This window comes from Falco biarmicus, chromosome 2, assembly GCF_023638135.1.
Source record: "Falco biarmicus isolate bFalBia1 chromosome 2, bFalBia1.pri, whole genome shotgun sequence".
NCBI classification, from domain to species: Eukaryota; Metazoa; Chordata; class Aves; order Falconiformes; family Falconidae; genus Falco; species Falco biarmicus.
The window spans coordinates 43570001-43593872 of record NC_079289.1 but is presented as its reverse complement, the minus strand read 5'-3'; the positions used below and the strand labels follow the sequence as shown (position 1 = coordinate 43593872).

Below are 23872 nucleotides of genomic sequence, written 5' to 3'. Positions count from 1 at the left end.
AGTTTGACTTGACATTTATTCCGATATCTACATTTTACCTGTTAGCCTTCTTTAGTTCTAATAAATGAGATACAGAAAGTACACAAGCTTTTGTGCTTTTATGTAACATTCATATGTTAGAAACAGATATGCAAAGGCAAGGTTGTTTGGTATTTTAGGGCTGTTTTGGAAATCACAGAATCACAGCATGGTTTGGGTTGGAAGGAACCTTAAAGAGCATCTATTTCCAACTCTGCTGCCATGGGTGGGGACAGCTTCCACTAGACCAGGTTGCTCAAAGCCCCATCCAATCTGGCCATTAATGCAGTTCCTCTGACAAAAATTAGGTATACTTAAAACCTCTTGGACCTTCAAATCCAGAGTTGCAAAAGTTTTGAAGTTCGTGATGATGTAAGCAGAATGAAGAGATCTGAATTTATTAAGACATTCAACATTTTTGTGCTCCTTTCCTCTTTAACCTAACAAGACGAGAATCATAAAGAACCATTCAGTTAAAAGTCAACAAATGTATGTTGCTGTTGACTTAGAAAATTATGGTCTGATGACCTAATTTAGGTACCTGCACTTTCAAATGTAGGGTCTCCTTTGGAGTCCTTCAGTGGCATTCCTTTCTCACCTTTGATGACATGGGGAGTTAAGACATTGTTTTGAGAAGAATTGTTTCTTTAGGTGCTATGTCAGAAAGTCTAGATTCCACCCTAATGTCCATCTTGCCCATGACCTGGGAATATAAACACTGCTGCTAACTAACTATTCAATGGCATGGTGATTTCTGCAGCTTTTTTTTTTTTTTTTTTCCGGTTCTTACTTGACCAGTCTTTAGTAAGAGTTACATGATACTGAAGTGCTCTGGAACATGCGTGGTGCTCTATTTCATTCTAAATTTATTTTCTTAATTGGAACAGTGACCACTTGTATTACAGAGGTATCTAAAAATGAAGGTTGGGATGGAGCACATGTTAAATGCCACCTGACAAGTATGAATTACTATGGCAACAAAACTTTCTTTTCACTGTTTTTCCTAGTTTTCCCTTCTTTAATTTTCTGTGAGCTATTTGATTTCATATTTAAGAGTACAAAATTTGACCTTCAAGAGCATTGGTACCCTTCTGTTTCTAAACTTTGACAAGCTCACTTTGAGCTTATGAAGTTGATTTACAAGCTAGTTCTAGCTGTTAAAGTTGCCTAAGTTACTGTGGCCTACATTTAAATATGTCTATGGGAGCATACCCCTGATCTTTGTCTACAATTACCAAATCAGGTACATCTGAATTACAACATAGCTCTGAGGCTATGTGAAAAAATGTTTCCTTTTGTGGAATGCAGGGCCTCGTGTGTTCACAGATCTCACCCCATTATTGGAATATTGCAGGACCCAGGAAGCACTTAACTGAGATGTACTTCTGGCTCATCTGATCTAAACTTGCCTAGTAGGTTTAAAAGTATTGGACTCTGAAAGGTAGACGCTGTCATCATGTATCTACGTGAATTATTTTAATGATAGGCAGTGCCATATCAGAGAATTTTCCTTTTCCTAGGGTTCCTTAACTTCTTAACAAGTTCATTCTTATAGCTCATCTAGTTGGAAAAAGAATTTCATTAAGATCTGGGTGAAGATTCTGAAAGTACCTAGCAATTCTAGTTCTGTGTTTGAAACATTTTAGCAGCACTTTGTAACTGGAAAAATGTTTGGGGGGTGTGTGTGTGTGTTTTTTGTGTGTCGTCCCCCCCCCCCCCCCCCAATCTTGCTTATTTAAACTTTTGTTTGTATTAATAATCTACACTATTTATCTCTGCCATTTCTGAAAATTCAACTATCCTGTATTCATGCTAATTAAATCTTCATTGTATCTGCCAACTTCCGCGCAGCTTCTGGCATAACATCTTGTGCAAGTTATTTAACAAAACAGGTTTTGTGTTCCCATTTGGTTTGCACATAACCATAATTTAAAAAGATGTGGATTTACAATTAGGTGGTTTTAAATGGCCAAATTAACCAAAGTTCTATTTAGAAAACTGTGCTTACTCAAGGGTGTAATATGCATTTTTTAAAGTTTGCATGACTAAGTTAGAGTTTTAGGACTTTTAGGTAGAACCTGATGGAGACATTACCTGATTGCTGCCATGACTTCAGTCAAGGCTTGTGGCATATTGCCCACAATACATTTGTACTACAGGTAAATATATAAACACAAGTGTTAATCTGCCATCCAAACCTCCCTTCTAAATGTAAGTTCTTGCTACGTATAGTTCTTTCAATAATACTCTAAAGGATAAGGAAGTTACTCTTGCAGGACTTTTATACTCTTCCCCTCAGCCCCTTTGTGGTATCAACATGTGTCTAGGTTTATGTCCTCTGTTTTTTTCTATGGCAGATGAATATGGTCATGTGGATAGAGATAGCATGGCCAAGTAATTATGTTCCTATTTTTTAATACTGACCAGGTTTGAAACATAAACCTGAGCTACAAAAAAGCATGACGTTATTGTTAGAGGGAGATTTTCTTCCTATGAGCATGGACATGTCACTGGCAATTTAACTGTTCCTCGCTGGGCATAGTCGGAAACTGATTTTGGTGCCCACTGAATTATATACAATGAGTAGTTGAGCAGGAAACTCTAATCAGCGTAGTTTTTGAACCTTGCACTGGCAATGTAAATTTTATGAATAATAACTTATACTACAATCAAAATAAATATCTTAGAGAATAGATGTGAGAGGGTCAGACCTCCTTTTTCTGTTTTTTTACAGGAATGTACAAATAGTGCAGTTGCTTTCTTTCTCAAAGCTGTTATTAGAATCGTATCTTCCTTTATTTTTTTATTGCTACATTTTTAGACTTTTTGATTTTGTTTTCATTATCTTCTGGCTCTTTTTTTTAACCCTGGTTTTACTTAAATGTTTTTCCTCAGTGACAATTTTTCCACAAGCTGATTTGACAAGTTTTTGCATCACTCATCCTGGAGTTCATAGTCATAACCTAAAATGACAGAATAGATTTGAAATTAAAGTACAAGATGTTTACAAGTTTAAACTCTGTGAAAAGTTAGAAGACCTATGAGAAGTTTCTACTCTGAAAAAGAAATCAATTGTAACCTTGTTTAATTAAGTAACAAAGAACAAAATTAAGTAACAAAGAACAATATTAAGTCTTAGAAAATCTGAGTCTTCAGATTATAAACAACCTGGTTCATTGGATAGAAGAATTGCCTTTGTGAACATGCCACAGTAGATGACTTACTGACCTTTCCTTCCAATTCACTGAGTTCACAGTTAGTGCTGTTATCTTTAAACTCACAAAGCTTCAAATGCCTTTCTATTACTGGGAAATATTTCATTTCTTCATGATAAGAAGTTGGAATAAAGCTGAGATCATGTACCAACCAAACATTTTATCCTGCTATGCTCAAGAGATGAGACAAAGACAAAATTACAAGGGAAGCCTTACAAAGCAATACCTTAGATTTGGCAGTGAACTATGTGCTCTAAAATCTTCAGAATTATATTTCAGAAGAGTGTTGTGCCCTTTCAAACATGAGTTGAACATTAGATGTCTTTTTGTAATGGAATGTTTAGATATATGAGTTGGATGAATAAGAGGAAAGCAACAACAAGCAGGGACAGCAGATTGTGACAGCAATGAATTGCAGTGAGTGTGACAGCTGTGACCTGGGGATGCTTTAGACATGAGGTGGCTTTCATCACCTGCCCGTGGTTTCAAAGGCTCAGCTTGTTAGCAGTTTCACTACATCAATTTTTTTCACTCAGCAGAAAGATATATGAAAATATAAAGGAAATACCTCACATAAATAGCAACTTGAAATAATTCTACATTGTAAAAGTTAGAACAGAGCAGCATGCAAGAATAAAAAATTGCACTTTATCCATATAATGTTACTAATACTTATAGAAAGAATTAAGAATAAACCAGAAGAAAACCAGTACCGTCAGCTGCAAGGTGATCAGTAGCACATTAGTCTTCTACTGCACAGTAAATACATGAGACTAAAGTTTGCTAATTCTCTAAATATATCACAGCAGTGATTATGTTATACTTGTTTATAACTTGTTTGTATATACTATAACATACACACACATTAAATATATGATATATACAATGTATCATCTATAATAGATATAATATATATTATATGTTATCTTCCTGTTATCCAATAGCAGAAATCTACTATTAATTTATTTTACCAAGGTAGCTGCAGACAGGGTGGTGGTGTTTTTTTTTTTTATATAACTCAATTTATAGGCCTTTTCTGAGACAAAATTTTATTGTAACATTTATTCACTTTCATTTTTCACTGGCAATATGTGTGCGTTTCTACTGATGTAATTTAATAGTCCTGTGTTTTTTGCCTATAATTGTTGTCAGAAAGTCCCACTAATAGCCAAAGAGAAGAAATGTGACACTGCCATACAGAAACGATGGAACATTTAAACATCTGATGTCAGAGTGGTGGTGAGCAAGTTCAGAGGGTGGACCTGAAAGGAAACGGGCTCTTAGGAGAAAAACAAGGAAATTAATTTCATGGAGGGGGTGGCCAGCAGAGGGATTGTAGAAGCTTCAGCTTAAGTCTTCTGTAACTGCTGTGTGAGCAGCCTTGAGTTTAGTGCAGACTTTTAGTACCAAAATGTACTGGCCATTGTAAGTAGAAGAGGTTATTGTTAACTTACTTTCCAGTTACAGAAATGATGGCTTTTTAAATAGAATTAGATATAGCATTTATCTAAATTGGCTGGCACACTGTCCTGTAGAGGCAGGGGCCATAGGAAGCGCGTTGAAAGTACAGTTGGACTTCCTGGATAGAAAGCCCTTCCACTTTGCTGCTATTACCAATGAAGCAGAATTTTCCTGTACTGTAAACTTGAGAAAACTGCCAGAGTTGCCAATGTATCAGATAGTACTGCAAAATCTTTAGATGTGACTGTCTTCAGGCATCAAGTAAAATTACACCCAAAACCTACGTAAAAGGACCATCACCGAATTGAAAAAGATAAGACTAACATTAGGAAATACCAGAATGTCTCTCCAACCTTAATGTGACAGCATTCCATCCATATAGTACAGTGCAACTTTAATTTTGCCATCACATATTGTATTTTTCCACAGAACCCCTACCTCATTCAGTGAATAGTTAATTATTCCATATTTTATTTTTTAAAAATCAGTGTCTGGCCCAGTCTTATTTAACGTACGTGATATGAATCCTGTGTTGAATGCAGAAGTTTTCTAGGGCCACTTCTGTGCCTACAGGAAAAATATTACACAAACAGTGGTAGATGCATATTTGCACCATTCCTATGAAGCTGGATATGCTATACCCATTTTACAGAAAGGGAATGCGAAGAAAATTAATTATATCTCAAAGTGGCAGAAATGCCCTTTTTGGATGCCTAACCTGAAAAATGCCTGACTTTTCAGATAAACTGTTATTTCTAGAGACATATGTGCATTCAAAATACAGATTTTGACATTACTTTAAAGTTATTTTCTTGAATGTGTAGAAAAGTGTAGCATACACAAGTGCATAAAGAGGGAAACTACTTCCATTTCCTCATTTTCTGATACATGAAGTAAAATCAAATTTTATTCTTTACATAAGGAGAAATTTGAATTAATATAAAACATTTAAATAATAAAAAGTAATTAGTCTACAATAAATATTCTACAATAAAAATTAGACAATCAGCTCCTAAAACACCTGCTTTTACATATTGGGAAAGAAAACATGAAAATTATGATATCAAGTTTCAAGTATATTATAAACCAAATTAATATTTCATTTTATTTTTATAATGACTGCAGAAAATACGGTATCTTAAAATTATTTTTATTAGCTCACACATAACTGAGAAAATCTCCAGGTTAGAATAACTTTTATTTATTTATGTTAATATAAATATGTATATGCACACTTACTCCTGTTTCTTCTTTTAGCATGAGAAGACCTTAGGTTAAAGTGTAGCTGAACTCCTTTATTATGGCTTAATTATCTTTGTATTAGAGGACATTTTGTCCCACCTCGTTACTTAGTTCCATCTATGATTTAAATTATTTATTTTAACTTTTAGTACAGGTGGTTTTTTTTAATAATGAGCTTAGAGGAAGGTAGCTATATATCTGGTAGGTTGTAACTCAGAATTATGTCTTTTTTTTAAATAATATGGGATCCTATTATTTGTTTTAACATTTGTGCTTCCGAGGTGCAGTTTACAAGTAATAGCAGCCATACGCTCCTATGAATTAATTTGTGTCACGTAAAATAGTTATCTACATATAACACATAACACAGAGAAGGTAGTACAAATTTTTCTGCTTGGAAATTTGCATATTCACATGTGTAACAGGGAACTATGTATGGGGTGTAAGGTACAAGGGAGGGGATTAATTTTGCTGTCTTCTAGGGTATAATTTACCGGACCTACTTGAGAGGGGAGTTGTACCTTGGAGACCTGAATGTATGCGTAAAAAAATCAGACTAGCTCAGGTGTAGACATTTGTAGTATAGACAATGACATTTGGGTAAATGAATTCTTGGTGTTTGGCTGGTTTTATGATTTGGATTGACTTTTAGGGGTGAGTTCCTAGTGGTGCTTCTTAAGCTTAAATGTTTGCTTTTCAAGTAAGACTAGATCTTCTTTCAAAAGAGGAGAGAAAAAAAAGAAAAAAGCAGGGAAAGCGTGTCCAACTTCTCAATAAGAACTTACTAATTCAGTTTTAGTAGTTTTTTGCATGTCTATATGTTTGCATGTTGCATGGGGGTTTTTTGTATACCTTAGAAGGATATTCTGTTTGTTAGACCAAATACTCATTTGGAAGGCAAAATATAATTTATAAATTCAGTTGAAGGGATACACACACACACACAAAAAGCACGTCCAAAATAGTTGTTGAGACATTTTAATGAGAATCCACAAAATCCAGAATTCTGTACAATGAGGCTCCATGGCACTTCCAGGAATGATCCTGCTTCATCATGATTCCAAATCGTCAACACTTTGGATGGTACTCTAATTTTGCCAGTACAGCCAGGCTCTTTCTTGGTATTGACAGCCATCCACTTTTGTTTGTTTGTTGGTTTGCTTGCTTGTTTTTAATCTCTATAATGGCCCAGTCTTATGAAACTCACTTCCCAGTTTGGTCACTGTAGTTCAGGTACTGCCCATGATTTCAAAGGATTTGATTCTCTGCTCTTGAAGTACTGTTAAATGTTCAGTTGGGAGCCTTCTGTTTGGACTTCCTGTCAGCCAGCTGCTGCTGTTATTCCCAATAATCCTATAGTAAACAGGGTAATAAAAATTAAGCAAATCCATAGATTTTTTGTCTGTTGATCTCTCTCTACATTTTATGCTACCTGTTATGAGTATTCTTGTAACGGGAACAGCAAGGGAGAATCAATGGAAACTTGCAGATGTAAAAGTAAAATGAAAATCAAATTAACTTAAATTGGTCCAAAAGATAAATAAGCTCAAGTTATTCACAAAGAGGAAAAAAAGTCTTATGCAAATATTATGCTTTATGTTCTTTATAAGAAATAGATCCACTGTTTAAAATAATAGTGCAATTAATGACAACACAAAACTTTTGAACTGAATTTTTATTGGGATTAGAAGGTTGTCTGTACAAAAAGAGTGAGAAGGATAACATGCACGTCAGTGGGAAGTTACCAAGATCTTTAGCAAGCTTGTGATAGTATGCAAATAAGGAAATAGAAATGAAAATATATAGCATTCAGTCAGTTTGATAGCACACATTTTATAGTAGTGATTGAGGAAGTTAGGAAATAATTATTAGTCCAATTCATCTTGTAATGCTTAAGACTAAACATTAATTTGGAGTCTCTAATGTTTTAGACTAAAGCTGAACGAAAAACTAAACTGTAAAAGCAAAAAATTTCCTGTTTGCAAGGAATACAAAATATACCAAAGTAATTAATTTCTTTGACTATTTCATTTTACAAGAAAGCTGTTCCTGGAATACTCCTTATACAAGTTCCAAATAGGTCAGTAAGGAACTGAAGAGTAAGAAGTCTGGGTTTTGGTCATTGTGAAAGGTACTATTTTAATTTTACCACAAACAGACATGGAAGTTGAGTGCCTTCCTAGAAAGGTCAGAATATTATAAAATATTCCTGATTAATAGCTTTTTAATTTTTTTAATTAACAGTGTATGAAACAATGTGTGTGATATATCCTTTCCCCAATAAGAAATTACCTAAACTATTGAAAAGTGTGATGCTGAAACTAAGTTATTTTGTCGTCTGCACTTCAATGATGTAAAGCACAAACACAGAGGAGTTTGTTCAACACTGAAGAACATCGAGACAGCTGAATAGCTTTAAAAGCCATATACTTCTACAGCTATACTTAGTTGCATGTCTAGAGCTCAGTCCATGACTAAAATTAAAGGATGACTAAGCCTAAGAGATGAGTCTCATGGAGAAGCAAACTAGAACAAAGGAAAAAGCTGAGACTGAAAATACTGGAGAGGAATATGCAGGAGATGAAGGACGTACATGCAAAACCAGATGGTTGTTGGAAGTAGGTTTATTCAGAAAGATTCTGGAATTTTGTCCCTGAGGATCAGGAATTATAAAGGGTAGAGGGTGCTTGTGGAAAGGCTGAGGTGGAGAGAACCTAGAAGACACTGCTTCCTTGTCTGTCATTTTAGGAGCAGAAGGATTAATTCTACCCATATTACCTGAATTGTCTTCTCTTCAATAGTGGTATAGGAACCCACAGCTGAACTCCATCAACTTTACGTTTTGGTATATTTCTGAGGAAGACTTTTAGTAATGAAGCACTTCTCAAACATTTTAAACATGCTGCTGGAGCAGAAAGAAAAGAAGTGGGGAAAAAAAAGAGAGTAATATTGAGTTTATCTTTGTGACCTGGTAAGAAAAAAAAAGACATATATGATATAGGGAAGGAAATATTTATGATCTTCTGGATACCATTACAGATGTATTAGATAAATCTTAGTAGAAAGTTGCTTAAAAGGAACTTTTGGAATGAGATCTTACAGTATGGTCTTTGCATCTATGCAAAGAGCTGTTTGAAAAATGTGGAAATATGTTAAGTGCATCACTTATGTTTTACTTGGACAGACTGAGGCACTGTTATGTTGTGGGCGATATGTGGTATTCTTCAAGAAAACTGGAGTGGTTTCTAATTCTAGAGACAACTACAATCTCATAAGTTAAAATCTCTGACAGTTAAAATCTTTACAAGATAAAAAAGAGCCCAGTGTCACAGGAACAGTTCTTTTATGAAATGGACTTGATATTGTGGGAGTGTACGCATTGCAGCTCCCTAAAGTGAATGTTTCATATATAGTAGGAGCATTTTTGGAGGAGTTAAATGTTAGATTCTTAAAGTGTTAGGATTTGTACTTTGGATTGGATTGTAAAGCACACCAAGATAAGGAATGCTTCAGACTTGGCCCTTAAGAGTGTGTTGTCTATTGCTTAGTATAGTTGACAAATCTGATGCCTAATTGAGAGTCTTACTAGTTTTGAAAAGTTGGTTGACCATGTGTTTAATTGTTATATATGCCCTAAATTGTTCACAGTACTTTGTATTTGTGAGTACCTGTAGAAACAGAGAAGCAAAAAATGGAGAAAAAAAGGTAGCTAGTGAGGGTTAAGTTTTACAAGTAATAAATAATTCCGTATTTCTTGTTTTTTGGTAGATATTGTCAGTAGAGTTTTGGGAGCTATTCAGCTCATCAGCCAGTAAGTGCAAGGATAGTGTTTTTGGCATCCTGCTGCCACTCCAGAAGGCAGCAGATCTTCTCAGATCTTCTGTAGGTCCTGTCTGTCAATGTGGGTGGACATCTCAAAACCCTTCAGTAGCTCAAATGACTCAAATGAGAGTAGTGGAATTGACCTGTAGGTATCTGATTTTGGAGGAGGCTCTACTGACTTTATTGTCCATATCTCAATTGACTGAGATGGGAGACAACTTCCCTTCAAGATGGGTCTCTTCATGTAGCATGCTAGATACAGATATGTCTGAAATTTCATCTCTAGCTCATGTGTCAAAACAGCATTTAAATATTTACATTCAGATGTGCTGATTTCAAACTGAACTCTGCACAGTTTCCTCCTCATACTTAATTTTAGCAAGGCAAAGTCACTCAGATTTTACGTGTTTGTTTGTTTGTTTGTTGGGAGACAACAAGCCTAACTACAGTACAGGCCAACACCAGATTCTCTAGAGGTATCTTTAATTACATGGAATTAAGTTTATCCTGCAAGTAGACAAGTTTTAGGAAAAATACTGGACAGTGGACAGTATCCTAGGTGATTTCTAGAGCCAAAATTGTAACACAGTAAATTCTATTTCTTTGCTGTGTCATGTATGCTTCCTTGTACAAAAGTGGCAATTTGCGGAAGTTACAAAATAGCTCTGATCATCTGAATTATTTACTGAACACATTTTTGATCGCTTCCTTTTTTGAAAAATTTTGAAGTGAAGTCTAAATGTAAATTTAATATTTTACTGCAGACAAAATCCATCTTTTCTGCACAAAATCTCTAGCAAGGAAGACAGCTTATATTGATATTCCAGCACCATTAGTTTATCACTATGACTTTTTAGAGCTACAGAGTATTTCAATTTATTATTAGTAGCATTTCCATTTGTTATTGCAGCTAGCTTTGATAAAGACAAAAATTGCAGTAGACTTTATTATTGATTGTGAAATTATGAAGCAAGGATATAAAAATCAGTTGAGGTATTAATTTATTTTCCATTTCTGCATCGTTCATAGTTCTGCATTGTTTTGTTGGGGTTAAAGGGTATTTTACAAATCACAGAATCACAGAACGTTCAGGGTTGGAAGTGGCCTCTGGAGATCATCTAGTCCAACCCCCTGCTAAAGCAGGGTCACCTACAGCAGGTTGCACAGAATCATGTCCAGGTGGGGTTTGAATGTCTCCAGAGGAGACTCTACAGCCTCTCTGTGCAGAGTTCCAGTGAGCCTGTTCCAGTGCTCTGTCACTCTCAAAGAAGTTTTTCTTCATATTCAGAAGGAACTCCATGTGTTTCACTTTGTGCCCATGACCCCTTGTCCTGTTGCTGGGCACTACTGAAAAGAGCCTGGTCCCATCCTCCTGACACTCACCCTTAAGGTATTTGTATGCATTCATAAGGTCACCTCTCAGTCTTCTCTTCTGCAGGCTAAACAGGCCCAGCTCTCTCAGCCTTTCCTTACAAGGGAGATGCTCCAGTCCCCTCATCATCTTCATAGCCCTCTGCTGGACTCTCTCCAGCAGTTCCCTGTCTCCCTTGAACTGGGGAGCCCAGAACTGAACACAGCACTCCAGGTGTAGCCTCACCAGGGCAGAGCAGTTGGGGAAGACAATCTCCCTCAACCTGCTGGTCACACTCCTCCTAATGCACCCCAGCACCCCACTGGCCTTCTGGGCCACCAGGGCACACTGCAGGCTCATGGGCAAGTTGCTGTCCACCAGCACTCCAGGTCCTCCTCAGAACTGCCTTCCAGCAGGTCAGCCCCCAGCCTGTACCAATGTGTGAGGTTATTCCTCCCCAGGTGCAGGACCTTACACTTGCCTTTGTTGAACTTCTTTAGGTTCCTCTCCACCCAGCTCTCCAACCTGTCCAGGTCTCACTGAATGGCAGCGCAGCCTCCTGTTGTATCAGCCACTCCTCCCAGTTTTGTACCATCAGCAAACTTGCTGAGGGTGCGCTCTGTCCTTCATCCAGGACATTGATGCATAAGTTGAATAACACTGGGCCCAGCAGTGACCCCTGGGGAACACCACTAGCTATAGGCCTCCAGCTAGACTCTGTGCTGCTGACCATAACCCTCTGAGCTCTGCCATTCAACCAGTTCTCGATCCACCTCATTGTCCACTCATCTAACCTACGCTTTTTGAGCTTACCTACGAGGATGTTATAGGAGACAGTGTCAGAAGCCTTGCTGAGGTCAAGCTAGACAACATGCACTGCTCTCCTCGCACCTACCCAGCCAATCATTCCATCACAGAAGTCTATTAGGTTGGTCAGGTATGACTACCCCTTGGTGAATCCATGTTGACTGCTCCTGAAAACCTTCTTTTCCTCCATGTGCTTAGAGATGACCTCCAGGATGAAGCTGTTCCATCACCTTTCCAGGGATGGAGTGAGGCTGACCAGCCTATACTTTACTTGGTCCTCCTTCGCCTTTTTGAAGACTGGAGTGACAATGACTTTCCTCCAGTCCTTAGGCACTTCTTCTGTTCTCCGTGACCTTTCAAAGATGATGGAAAGTGGCTTAGCAATAACATCTGTCAGCTCATCCAGCATTCGGGGGTGCATCCCATTGGGGCCCATGGATCTGTGTGTCAGGTTTGCCTAAATGATCTCTAACCCGATCCTTCGCAATCAAGGGAGTCTTCCTCTTTCCAGACTTTCTGTTGCTCCCAGGGTCTGGCAAACCTGAGGGCCAGCCTTGCCAGTAAAGACTGAAGCTAAGAAGGCATTAAGCAATTCCTCCTTCTCTGTGATCTTCCTCACCAGGACACCCACCTCATTCAGCAGCAGGCCCACATTTTCCCTAGTCATCCTCTTCCTACTGATGTACTTGAAGAAGCCCTTCTTGTTGTCCTTGGCATCCCTTGCCAGATCTAATTCCAGACTTAACTTCTCTTGTTGCATACCTGCATATTCTGACAACACCCCTATATTCCTTCCAAGTGGCCTGTCTCTTTTTCCCTATCCCATAAACATCCTTGTTCTGTTTATGTTTTGCCAGAAGCTCCTTGCTCACCCTTGCAGGTCTCTTGCCCCCTTTGCTTGATTTCTCACTTGTAAGGATGTACCAATCTTGAGCTTGGAGGAAGTGATGCTTGAATATTAGCTTGTTTTCTTGGATGTCCCTACCTTCCTGACCTCTAACCTATGGGAATCCTCCAAGCAGGTCCTTGGAGAGACCAAAGTTAGCTCTCCTGAAGTGCTGAAGGAATGAAATAATAAAGCCAACATACACAGGTTTTTTCATAGACTTTGCCTGCTATGTCATATTACATGTGAATAAAACTCATTATCTGTTTTGTTTGTGCAGTAATTATATTTTGTTGTCCTGTGCATTCCTTTTGTTCCCTCCATACCATACTATGTGCTGTAAAAGCACACATAAATAAATAGGATAAACAAATTAAGCTCTTTAAATAAATTAATTTACTCTGCAGCACTGTATTCAAATCTTATGTGCTCACTGGATTTCATTTTAATGAAACCCTTCTAAGAACAGTACATTGTATGCCAAACAGTGAAATTATATATTAAATGAATGATTAAATATACTGTGTTCCAATTTATACCAAATCTGTACGCTGTGCGTGCTTAAATCCTCATAAATCTAAAGAAATACATCTTCAACATTCTTAAAACATCTGCATTGCAATCCCCCTCTTGAACACCCGTTTCATGGACATATAAACACAAAGTCATAATAAGCCTAAAGCTATGATGCAGTTAAACTATCCTTATCAAAGTTTTTGACTTAAAAACCTGAGACTATTAAAATGGAATCCACTTAAATGTCTTGAAACATTGCTCTGAAAAGTCTTATTCCACTCCATCAATAAGCTTATTGAATCACTTTGCAATCAGAATCTCAAGTTTAGCAAATATTTATTATAAAGATTACCTGGAATAAATGTATTGATTACTATAGATGGTCATGTTGCTAAGTTTCATAGAAATGCATTCAGAGAAACAAATACTCATCTAGCTACTGTGCATGAAAAATAATGACTGCTGCAAAAGAAATTTGCTGTGTGAGAAATGTGATGCTCTTCTCAGGAAAACTTCTAGGCATTTCAGCAGCAAATTTTCATAGATATTATTAAACACATAATAATTGTATTATTTCATTACTGAAAACTTTTAGTGGTTGAATGTATACAGTTTTTTAGTTGTTGGTTGGTTGGGTTGGGTTGGGTTAGGTTTTTTTTTCGTTAGGAGTCAGAATTTTGGTTATCAGAAAGAAAAAACCACACCACCACCAACAACAAAAAAGTTTAACATTTTCAGTGCCTCCCATAGATTTCCCTTATAGGAACTATTTTGTTTACCACTGTCCGACCAAACCAACCTAACTCATACATAATTTAGCAATGACATAGAGTCTTGGGAGCTATTAGCAATAAAAAGGAAACTGCAAGGAAAGACACAGATTCTTCTAGAAAAGACTATTCTGCACTGAGCTCCCTTTATTGTTTATATTAAAGTTCTGTGTAAATATCAGATATATCTACCTGCTACATACTGATGGTTCTCATGTAACAGAAGTGCAATTCAAACCATCACAGTCCTCATGCTGTAATTTTGAAAATCAAGGAAAATCTTGAAGTGCATCATAGCTCCTCCTGGCTACCATCCCAGGCTTTCCCCTGGACAGGAAAACATGAATGGGCATTTTTTCTCATTTTGAAACAGTGATATTGGCACACTCTTTTCCAAAAAGTGTTGTTCATTCAATGTTTGTGCTCCATGTTATAAACAGACATTTGGACTCTCCCGAGCCATGTTACCGGTATAGGTTCAGTAGGGAGATTATATTTTCTTTATGATCCAGAGCAGTTCCATAAGATGTTATTGCTCAAGAAGCCTCTTTGAAAATAAAATGTTGTGTAAAATTCAGCATAAGCTAAAATAGTAATGTCTTGTCTTTATTTACAAAACTATATTGCTCCTATCCTGTAAGGCTAAAGTCTCTAAGCCAGAATGTGTATTTCCAATTCAACAGCATGCTGATAGAAGTGAGGAAACAAACCACCCAAAAGCATAGCAAAACCCTTATTGTTATAAATAGTCCAGAAGGCAGTTTAAAAGCCTGACAGGATGAGCAGCCCTCACATTGTATGCTAAACCATAAGATCTAGTGTCCTAACATGTCCAAGTTTCCTTTGAGAATACTCTGCAAATCCTGGACACCTCAACAGAGGAAATAATAGGTTGTAATTTAAGATGGAGATACAGTTTAGGGAAGTGATGTTTGGAAACAGAGGTTTAGTTTAACATTGCCTTATTTTGCAACTATTTTTCATGGCGTCTAGGAACGTGTTCCAGACAGCCCTTCTCCTGCTCCTTCTCTTGAAGAGGGCCGAAGACCTGGCAGCCATCCATCCTCTCATCGAAGCAGCAGTGTGTCCAGCTCTCCTGCACGGACTGAGAGCTCTTCAGACAGAATCCGTAGGTCACATTCTTCTCCTTGTCACCACTTTAAATTTGATTAGGTGCAGCTGGTTTTTCTAATCAAAATGTCCTCGTCTTAAATAGATTTCATATGTATCATGTTCGGAAGTTCAGCTGCAATAACTATCTCCCAACATTATGTTCCCCAGTTTACAGTATCATAATATCTGATGCTACATTAACGGGTACTGATATAAACTGCCATCATGTCGTATTAAGCATAAAGATATGAGCTATGAAATACAGAATTGCAGCTGGGAAGCAATTTGCTAGATTAGTTTTAGAACTGAACATATAGTGTAAACATTTGTTAAAGAAATTGAGTTTTATTTAATCTGGTTATTCTGGTTTGATTTCTAAATTGAATCTGACTTCATAAGCAGCATTGCACATGGCAGAATTGCTTGGTAAAGAGAAAAATTAGGTTAAATCAATTAAAAATACGCATAAATTATATTTTTTTAAATATAAAAATTTGTAATGGTGAGAAATATGATTCAGAGAGTATTATCACTTCATAGCTCACAAGGGCAGAGTGAAATTAAACCATGGCGTGTCAGAGTGATACCATTATTTTCAAGACTCCATCTACAGGATGTAAATTACATGGCAAAGACCCTGAATTCTATGATATTCCAGTGTAACTGCCTGGATATTAAGGTTTTAAACACATATTATGTTATGGATATTTACTTAAATTCATATTACATTTGTCCATTCCTTTTATTATTGCTGTTACAGGTTTTTGTGCTTTTAAGGCATCTTTCCACAGTGGAATTTGCCAGTAGGTGAAACTAGAGGATTTGGCATGCAGATAGAAGGCCATGAAATAGGTATATGAAATATGTAGTCGTGTTGATTAGATGCAGCACGTTTCTTTTAGACTGCTTCCTCTCAGGCTCTCCGCAGACTCAGGAAGCTGACCCTTCATTGACCTTCAGATGAGAGATCTTTCATTATTATGTGATGAAAAATGACTTACCAAAGAAAAGAAATGAGGCCTGACCATGACAAGCTGAAAATTCTGTTTTCTTATCACTTGGAGGATTCAGAGTGCAGATTAAACTGGCATCCCATATACTGTGACTTATCTATTTCCCCAGACTCGACCCACGAGCCTTTCGTTATATTTTCTCTCCCCTGTCCATTTGAGGAGGGGAGTGATAGAGTGGCTTTGGTGGGAACCTGGCATCCAGCCAAGATCAAGCCACCAGAGTTCATAAGTAAAGTTCTGGAAAAAGCCTCACAACCTTGGATATTTTTTTTTAATTGATTAAGAATATGGGTTTTTTTTACAACCATTGAAGGCCTTTTCCATTGTTCTTTAATAAAAAAAAGTAAATGAAATGTAATTGAGAGATGCTTACTCTTTCTGTGAAGGAATAACACTTTTTTTTTTTTTTAAGAAATGGTATAGCATTACTGTAAGCAGCTTACTCTGCTTACTTTACCAGCTGAGAGGAGTGGGGCCATTGCATATTGTTTCTTCCAATGTGAACATAACAGATTTCTTTAAATACTGGATCACTTCAGTAACTTATTTATTCATAAAATAACACCTTTATCTGCTATATGATTTGTTAACACTACACCTGATTCTTAAGTGCATCTGCTTTTGTGGTGCCAGCAAGAGTAAGATGACTACTACAGAAATATGGGTTACATATGAAAAAAAGCTTTCCTGAAAATGGCATAAGCCTCTTGCAAACACAATTTGTCAAGATAGAAGCATAGGGACATGAACTGCCTTAGATGGGTTGCTGAGGTGTGTTTGAAACTCATGAGGATCTTTTGAGAACTGTTGTAAAGAGATTTTCAAGCTGTCTGATGAGCAAATAAGCAATTCTACTGTTACACAGTATATTTTGAAAAACATTGTTTATCACCTGGAAGGCCTCAATGCTTAATTTAAGGAAGTTAGGGACTGCATATTGGGAATGCTGATATACAAGAGCTTTTGTATAACTAAGAAAAAAATAATCAGCAAGTAACTCACATAGAACCTTCTATGCTTTTCTGGTTTGTTTCATTTTGCATTTCAGTTCTTATTAAATGAACAAGAAAATGTTTGCAAATATACAACTTTGTCCAAAGTTTCTGAACTCTTCTTTTTAAAATGAATTGTTTTAAACCAAAATGAACAGGAAGAAACTCTCCTGCTGTGTGGATGCTGATACCACTAATTAAGTAACTTTGTGATTGTTAGAATTCTTGTATTATTAAGAGGAAGACTATATAAAATAAGTACAAAAAGGTATTGTTAATGTGACGGCTGATTTTCTTTCTGCCTGTGCTTGTGTCTAGCAGCTGTCCATCAGAATGGGCTATCTATGAACCAAATGCTGATGGGTTTGTCACCTAATGTCCTGCCTGGACCTAAGGAGGGTGATCTGGCTGGTCATGATGTGGGACATGAGACAAAAAGAATACACATTGAGAAAGGTAATAAGAATATTAAGATTCTGCTGTTTCAGTTTAAAACAAGTATTGTCTAAACAGCTAAATAGTAATATAATTGTGATTTTAATTTTTTTAAATTTTTTTGATTGTTTTTTGTTTCACAAATTAAAAGAGGATGATAGCTTTCTCGATTCTTCTACTTTGTGGTTCTTGAGATTAATGAACAATATATGCAGGAGGAATGTAATAAATATTACAAAGCAGGATGAGTGAAAAACAGTTTTACATTATATTGTGTCTCTGACCCTTCTACAACGCTGTTTAGGTATTAAGTTTCTGTCTCCATCCAGTTGACTTTAATGACCTACTTCCCAAAGGGACTGAGTGCCGTGAAAATTAGTCCATGTGTGCAAAAAGGAAAAAGGCTAATACCAAGCCATTAAATTAGGGAATTGCATAAAATGAGGCTGGTACACATTATATAATGGGATTTAAATTTAATTGAGTATATGACCAAAGTGTTTGATCTAGGTGAATAGCCCACATGCACTTATGCTGATTATGACACCATTTCGTCTCTGTTGGTATTCAAAGTTAAGTTCCTGTGCAGAGTTGTTACAGGGGATTTTGGAGGGGTGGTGGTAGAATTTTAAAAGGTGTATTTCATATTATATTTACTTAATATATGTGAAATTTAAGTATTATTGACTAGAAATATTGTTGTTAAAGAAAGGTTAGAAATATGACATTATCCTTTGAAAAAATATTCTTTGGATTTATCAGAAAAAATCAGTTCTTGGAGAAAAATGAGAGGAAAAGTAAAAGGTAAAATAGCCAGACATTGAAACAGAGCCAGAGAAACTGCTGCAGTAACGAAGATTTTGGAATGAGACATTTTGTGCCATATTTTAATAGCTATAAGATGGTACCTTCTCTGTCTTGTGTTTGAACACTGAGATATGAAAAAGCATTAAAATCTGGACAATTCTATTCTGGACAGGTGGCATTTTTAATAGGATTACCAGAAAAATTAATGGAAACAACATTTCTTTTATATAAACCATTTAGTTTGGTTCATTGCACACACAACCTGTTTTAGCTTATACTGTGCCCTCACTCAGCCCCTGCAAATTGTACCCCTGCTGTGAAGTATGATGTGATCAAATAGGTTTGTTTTGAATTTCCATAAATGATTTTATTTTAGCCTCTGGAATTACTCATTTAAGTGTAATCAGACTAGTAAAACCTGCAAAGAGAAGTGCATACGAAGAATTGCTCGTATTTTTGCATGTCATTCAGTTTTTTTAAAGGATTTTTTTATAATGGCACCCCAGATGTATTTTTCAATCTGTTGCCAGTTACGTTTTTGCAAGATCTTTTATCAGTAAAACTGCTGAGAATTCTCTTTTTTCCTCAGTCCTTGTTTAGGTCAAACCTTCTATTTTTTGTTCTTTTTTCCCCCTCTGTTCCAGCCGACTGAATTAATGGTAAATATTCATGGGCTATCTAGATTGATAGGGTATACTAAATTAAAAATTGTTTTCTGTCATGACTACATTTATCATGTCTCTCATGCCAGTCTTGTAAGTTTAATACTAATCTAATCTGTATTAAAACAAGTGATTTAACTTATAGATATTTGTGGAGATAGTAATTATCTACTTCTGTCACTGTGAGCTTGCAATCAAATTTCCAAACTGTTGCTTACCACTGCAAATCAGTCAAAATGCGACCGTAGTTAAAATCGCAAACAAACACATGTAGGTGGTGGTACACTTATTGTTGAAACTCCCTCACCTTTATCATCTGATTCAAAAGAAAAAGAAAGAGAGTAAACCAGAAGTTTGGAATAAGTATCATCAAGAATTTGGACATTTTTGTGTTTTCATCTAAGCCACTTTTGTTGGCAGAAACCTATTACATGAAACTAAAATGACTTTGAATTGAACCTGGGAGAACCTGGGAAATTCTGCCTGGTAAAGAAGGCCCTATATTTTCTATTCTTGTCTCCTCTTCCATTAAAAAAATGAAAGGACCAAAGAAAACCCTGAAGTTTTTCTTGCATCAGGGAAAATTTATTTACAGTCAAGAGAATGTAAAGGGGAAACAAAATTATAACAGAGGCAACTGATCAACATACAAAATTTTGAAGAGATTTAGCATATGTCAGAGGGGTGAATCATTTGTTTGACGTGATCTACGAGTTGGATACAGAAGAGAAATACCATTTATGTTATAAACTTAAAACAAAGGAGGTACTTTACCCAGTCCATGCAACAAAGTGTAATATATTTAGAAACAGTTTGCTGGCACTAGCAAACTGCATAACAGTTTGAAGGTATTTGGTCTTTCCAAGATCATGTTCATTTCTATTCAAAATGAGGCCAGAATTATTATTAGTGCCTAAAATGAGTTTATTTTACTGGGGTGATTTAAGCTACCAGTAAATCTCTTGTGCAGTTATCTTTGGTGTTTTTTTTTTTATTTTATTATTTGCTTTTAGACTGTCTTCAAAATCTGTTCTCTGGTTCTGGTGTGCGCTGTCTTGAGTGACCTCACCTTCCGTTGGAGTCAGTTTATCTTTATCCCACCAATAATCAAATTAGGTTCTATGGATCTGATTCACTGCCTGTTTAAACTGGAAAGTTTGCATCAGGCTCTGTGTCAATATTTGTTGCAAGAAGATAGGAAAAGTTTCAGTTCTCAAAGACCATGCGTAAATGTGGGTGTTGGGAACATTTTCCAGCTGCTGACTCCAGATGTGGAACTTGGCCACATCCTAGCTTCATGCTGTGGCAAGACCCAATGTACATATTGGAAGTTCCACCCACTCCCTGGGTTCTATAAGAATAAAACTTAGATTTGCTGAGTTATGTTGTGGTCCAGCCAGGTTCCTAGTCTGGGCTAGAAAGGAATGCAGGAGACACTGGAGAGAGCACTTCTGCCCCACAGTTCATACATAACTCAAAATGTCATTATCTGTATGAGCAGAGAAGTGACTTACCCTACACTTCCAGGATTTTTTCTGTATTTGAGAATAGCAGATTTTCCAGTTTTACTGAAAGTAGGCTGTAGAACTGCAAATGATCCTGGGAAGAACGAGGTAAGTTCAAGTACACAATGTTAGTTCAAGTACTTGACATCCATCATCAAAACCAAGTATCTAATTTTGTAACCTGTAATTATGGACTGTTGATGATGCACACTTGGTTTTATTAGGTCAGAATTCACGAAAAGGTCTTAAAATGAAGTATATAAGTCAGAAAAGAGCCATTCAGTCTTTTTACATTAAAATTAAGACTCTGAGTCTTTTCAGGTAAAGTTTCTGTGACACAAAGAGTTTGCTCTAAATAGTCCCACAGTTTTGGTGAGTTATAGTTTATCACTTATCCTGCTCAGTTGTTATCTGAGGTCCTGCAGATATCCCAGTCTGCAGCTGTGAGAAGTGTGTTTTTGATGCTTTTAATGGGACTGTATACTTGTTCAGCTCTTCAGTGATGTTGTCTGTTAAATCTGGAAATAGCATAGGAAGGAGGAACTAACGGAGAACCTAAGGACTAGACTGCTGAATCCTGATGCTCTTCTTGCTCATTGATCTGAAGTGTTTCAAAAAAAAAGTTCATAATAATCAATGGCTTAAAAGTTAAAAAAATATATTATTATAATATTAGATCTGTAATTCCCCCCTCCAAGCAATTTCACAACACTCCTTGGATATGTGGGTCCCAGTTCCTTGTAGACAGAAGAGAGCGTTGAATTTGTAACACGTTTCCTGGGTAGTATCCTTAATCACTGTGCTTTGTCTAAAAGAGGGATGTATGTTTTACTATCATCCCTTTGCCCCTACAACTCAGACTCTGGTCATATGGGGCCTGCAAGGTAGAACTTATAGCTCAGTCCTGTTGCCAGAATTTCTCTATTTACTGGCTCCAGATAGCTGCATATGTTTTTCTGTTGACTTTAGACAGACTATAGCTACTTGTTAACTTCATTAGATCCCAGTTTACCCTACTCAGTTTGGTTAATGTTAAGTGATGTTGGAGGCAGCGGCTGCTCCTAACAGCCTCTAACTGTACCTGCCTAGCAATAGCTACCCTATATGCTATATACGCTTCAGACCAGGATTGTCTTCTGTGGGACAAATACCTAAAAGTTAGTTGCTTTAACACCAAATCGAGATGCTTAAGTTTTATTGGATCTGGCCCCAGGGCATCAGATTAGAATTTTCTGTCTGCATCAATTTATATTTTTTTAGATTGACACCAACAGCAAATTAAGCCTGAATGTCATGCTTACATTTTAAATTGAATATGTTATTTGAGATGTTATGGGAAGGACACTCTTGTTGAAAATATGCATGCTGTTTTCTGTAACAAAATATAAAATATTCACCACGTTCACAAAAGAAGCTAAACTATTTCTTTCAGAAAACCTTTTAAACTATGATATTAATAGAAATTTACCAAGTAATTTCTAGATAATCAACAGTAACTGCTTCTTGGCTGGTATGATAGCAGCAATTAAGGTATAACTTTATCAAATCCACATATTCAGAAGTCCCAGTCTTTCTGTCTTTTTTTATTTTATGTCCCCCTGTAGAGATGTGAGCAATCTTAGACCTCTGGCTCATATCTTATAAAACAGAATATTAAAATTCCAAAATATCTTTAGTGTAAAATGGAAAATAATTTAAATATTCCAAACTTATTATTAGAATTGTATTTTCCTGTAGCAGTCATGCAACAAAAATGGAACTAATGATAAATATGTCATCTTATATAGTTATTCATTCTGCATTATCAGCAGTAAATTCTTTTATAACATAGACACAGTGTGAATATAATATATCAAGCATGCTAATTCACCTTAATAAATACAGAAAAACATATAAGTATGTTTGTATAAATATGAAAGGCTCAAAGGAAGTTGTAGCATCCAGAGAGATTCTCTTCTACCTGATCTGTCCCCTAGCAAAGTCAGCCAACAAACGATCCAGATCTTTACTTAAATTCTGTTTCTGGTCTGTTATGATTGCAGTTCTCTGAGAAAACTCTTTTTGAAAGAGAGTTGATGTACTGAGAAATTTTTGTTCACAGTTCTGCTGACCAGCTGCTTGTGTAAACTTACTTTATCTGTTCATTTTCATTTTTGTGTATGTACATACACAAAGAGATATTTATACATTATGTTTATTTTATTGAATATTGCATTTTAATGTAACACGAACAATATAAACATACCTTGATGGGTATCTATATGCAAATATATTTACAGTTAACACATTTCAGGTCTACATTCTCGGTTCTGTTCTTAAATGTTACCTATTAAATCTTAATATATTAGTTTGTAATTCCTTAAGATACTGAGTTCAGGCTATGTATTTATACATCGTGTAGTGCATTGTGAAAGTGATCTTGAATGAGCTTTAAATACTTCTCAAAGCCTAAACAGTAGTCAAATCTGTAACCTATGACAGATGATATAAAAATACACTAAATGAAAGGTCTGAGAAAGCTGGTATCACCAAAATAACCTTTTTGACACTCTGGTGGTTGGTGTGTCTTTTCTCTCAGCCGAAGAGGTTCAAGAATGCTTAAAGTACATTAAAAGCTAATGGACTACAAAGGTGAAAAATTAAATTGCAAGATTTTTCTTAATGGGTTGTTATTTACTAAGAAGCCAGAAAACATCTATTTTTATTGCATAGCATAGAAGCCTTTCATATTATTGAATAGGTTATGAATAGTGTATGTATGCAGGAAGGAGTGCAAAGGTAGTACAAACTTCTGAAAGTTTTTTGTAGCAAAATACTGGATCGGAGTATTACTAGAGACTCACTAATTCATCCTTCAAGAGATACTTCTGCAGACTTGTTTGCTACTAGGGACCTTTATTCTGCTAGGGTAGTAGTAGTTTTGCCACAATTTATCAGAGATTTGCTGTACAATTTTCACTTGATGGATGCGTGTGTATCACTTCCAAAGTACCCTACGCGAGCTGGACTCATTGCAGCCCAGTTGCGCATATGCATACCAGCTATTCTATATTTACAGTGACTCAAATGCATTTTGGACATATCTGACTTTTTGAATAGGCTCAGATGAGTTACATGTGCACAAAACATCTGGTGTATTCTTAATCTGTTGAAACAACTCTACATGTACAATTCCTCTGTGCTTTGTGCCCCAAACAGTTCACAAAAGGTGCTTTTTTCTTTTGTTTCTTTTTGTGTGTGTGTCTTTCTTTTCAGTG

The 23872-nt window shown here is 36.3% G+C and overlaps 1 protein-coding gene across 6 annotated transcripts in view; it reads left to right on the top strand.

Moving 5' to 3' along the window:
• The window catches only part of DACH1 (dachshund family transcription factor 1), a 369897-nt gene that overhangs the window by 249670 nt on the left and 96355 nt on the right, over positions 1 to 23872 (top strand). For 3 of the 6 annotated variants that reach the window (XM_056328962.1, XM_056328959.1, XM_056328963.1), the window contains 2 exons: positions 15082 to 15217; positions 17528 to 17662. In XM_056328962.1, coding sequence (XP_056184937.1) covers positions 15082 to 15217; positions 17528 to 17662 — 271 coding nt within the window. Of the gene's footprint in view, positions 1 to 15081; positions 15218 to 17524; positions 17663 to 23872 lie in introns of all 6 variants that reach the window. The other 3 variants (XM_056328961.1, XM_056328958.1, XM_056328960.1) reach the window with 1 other exon arrangement.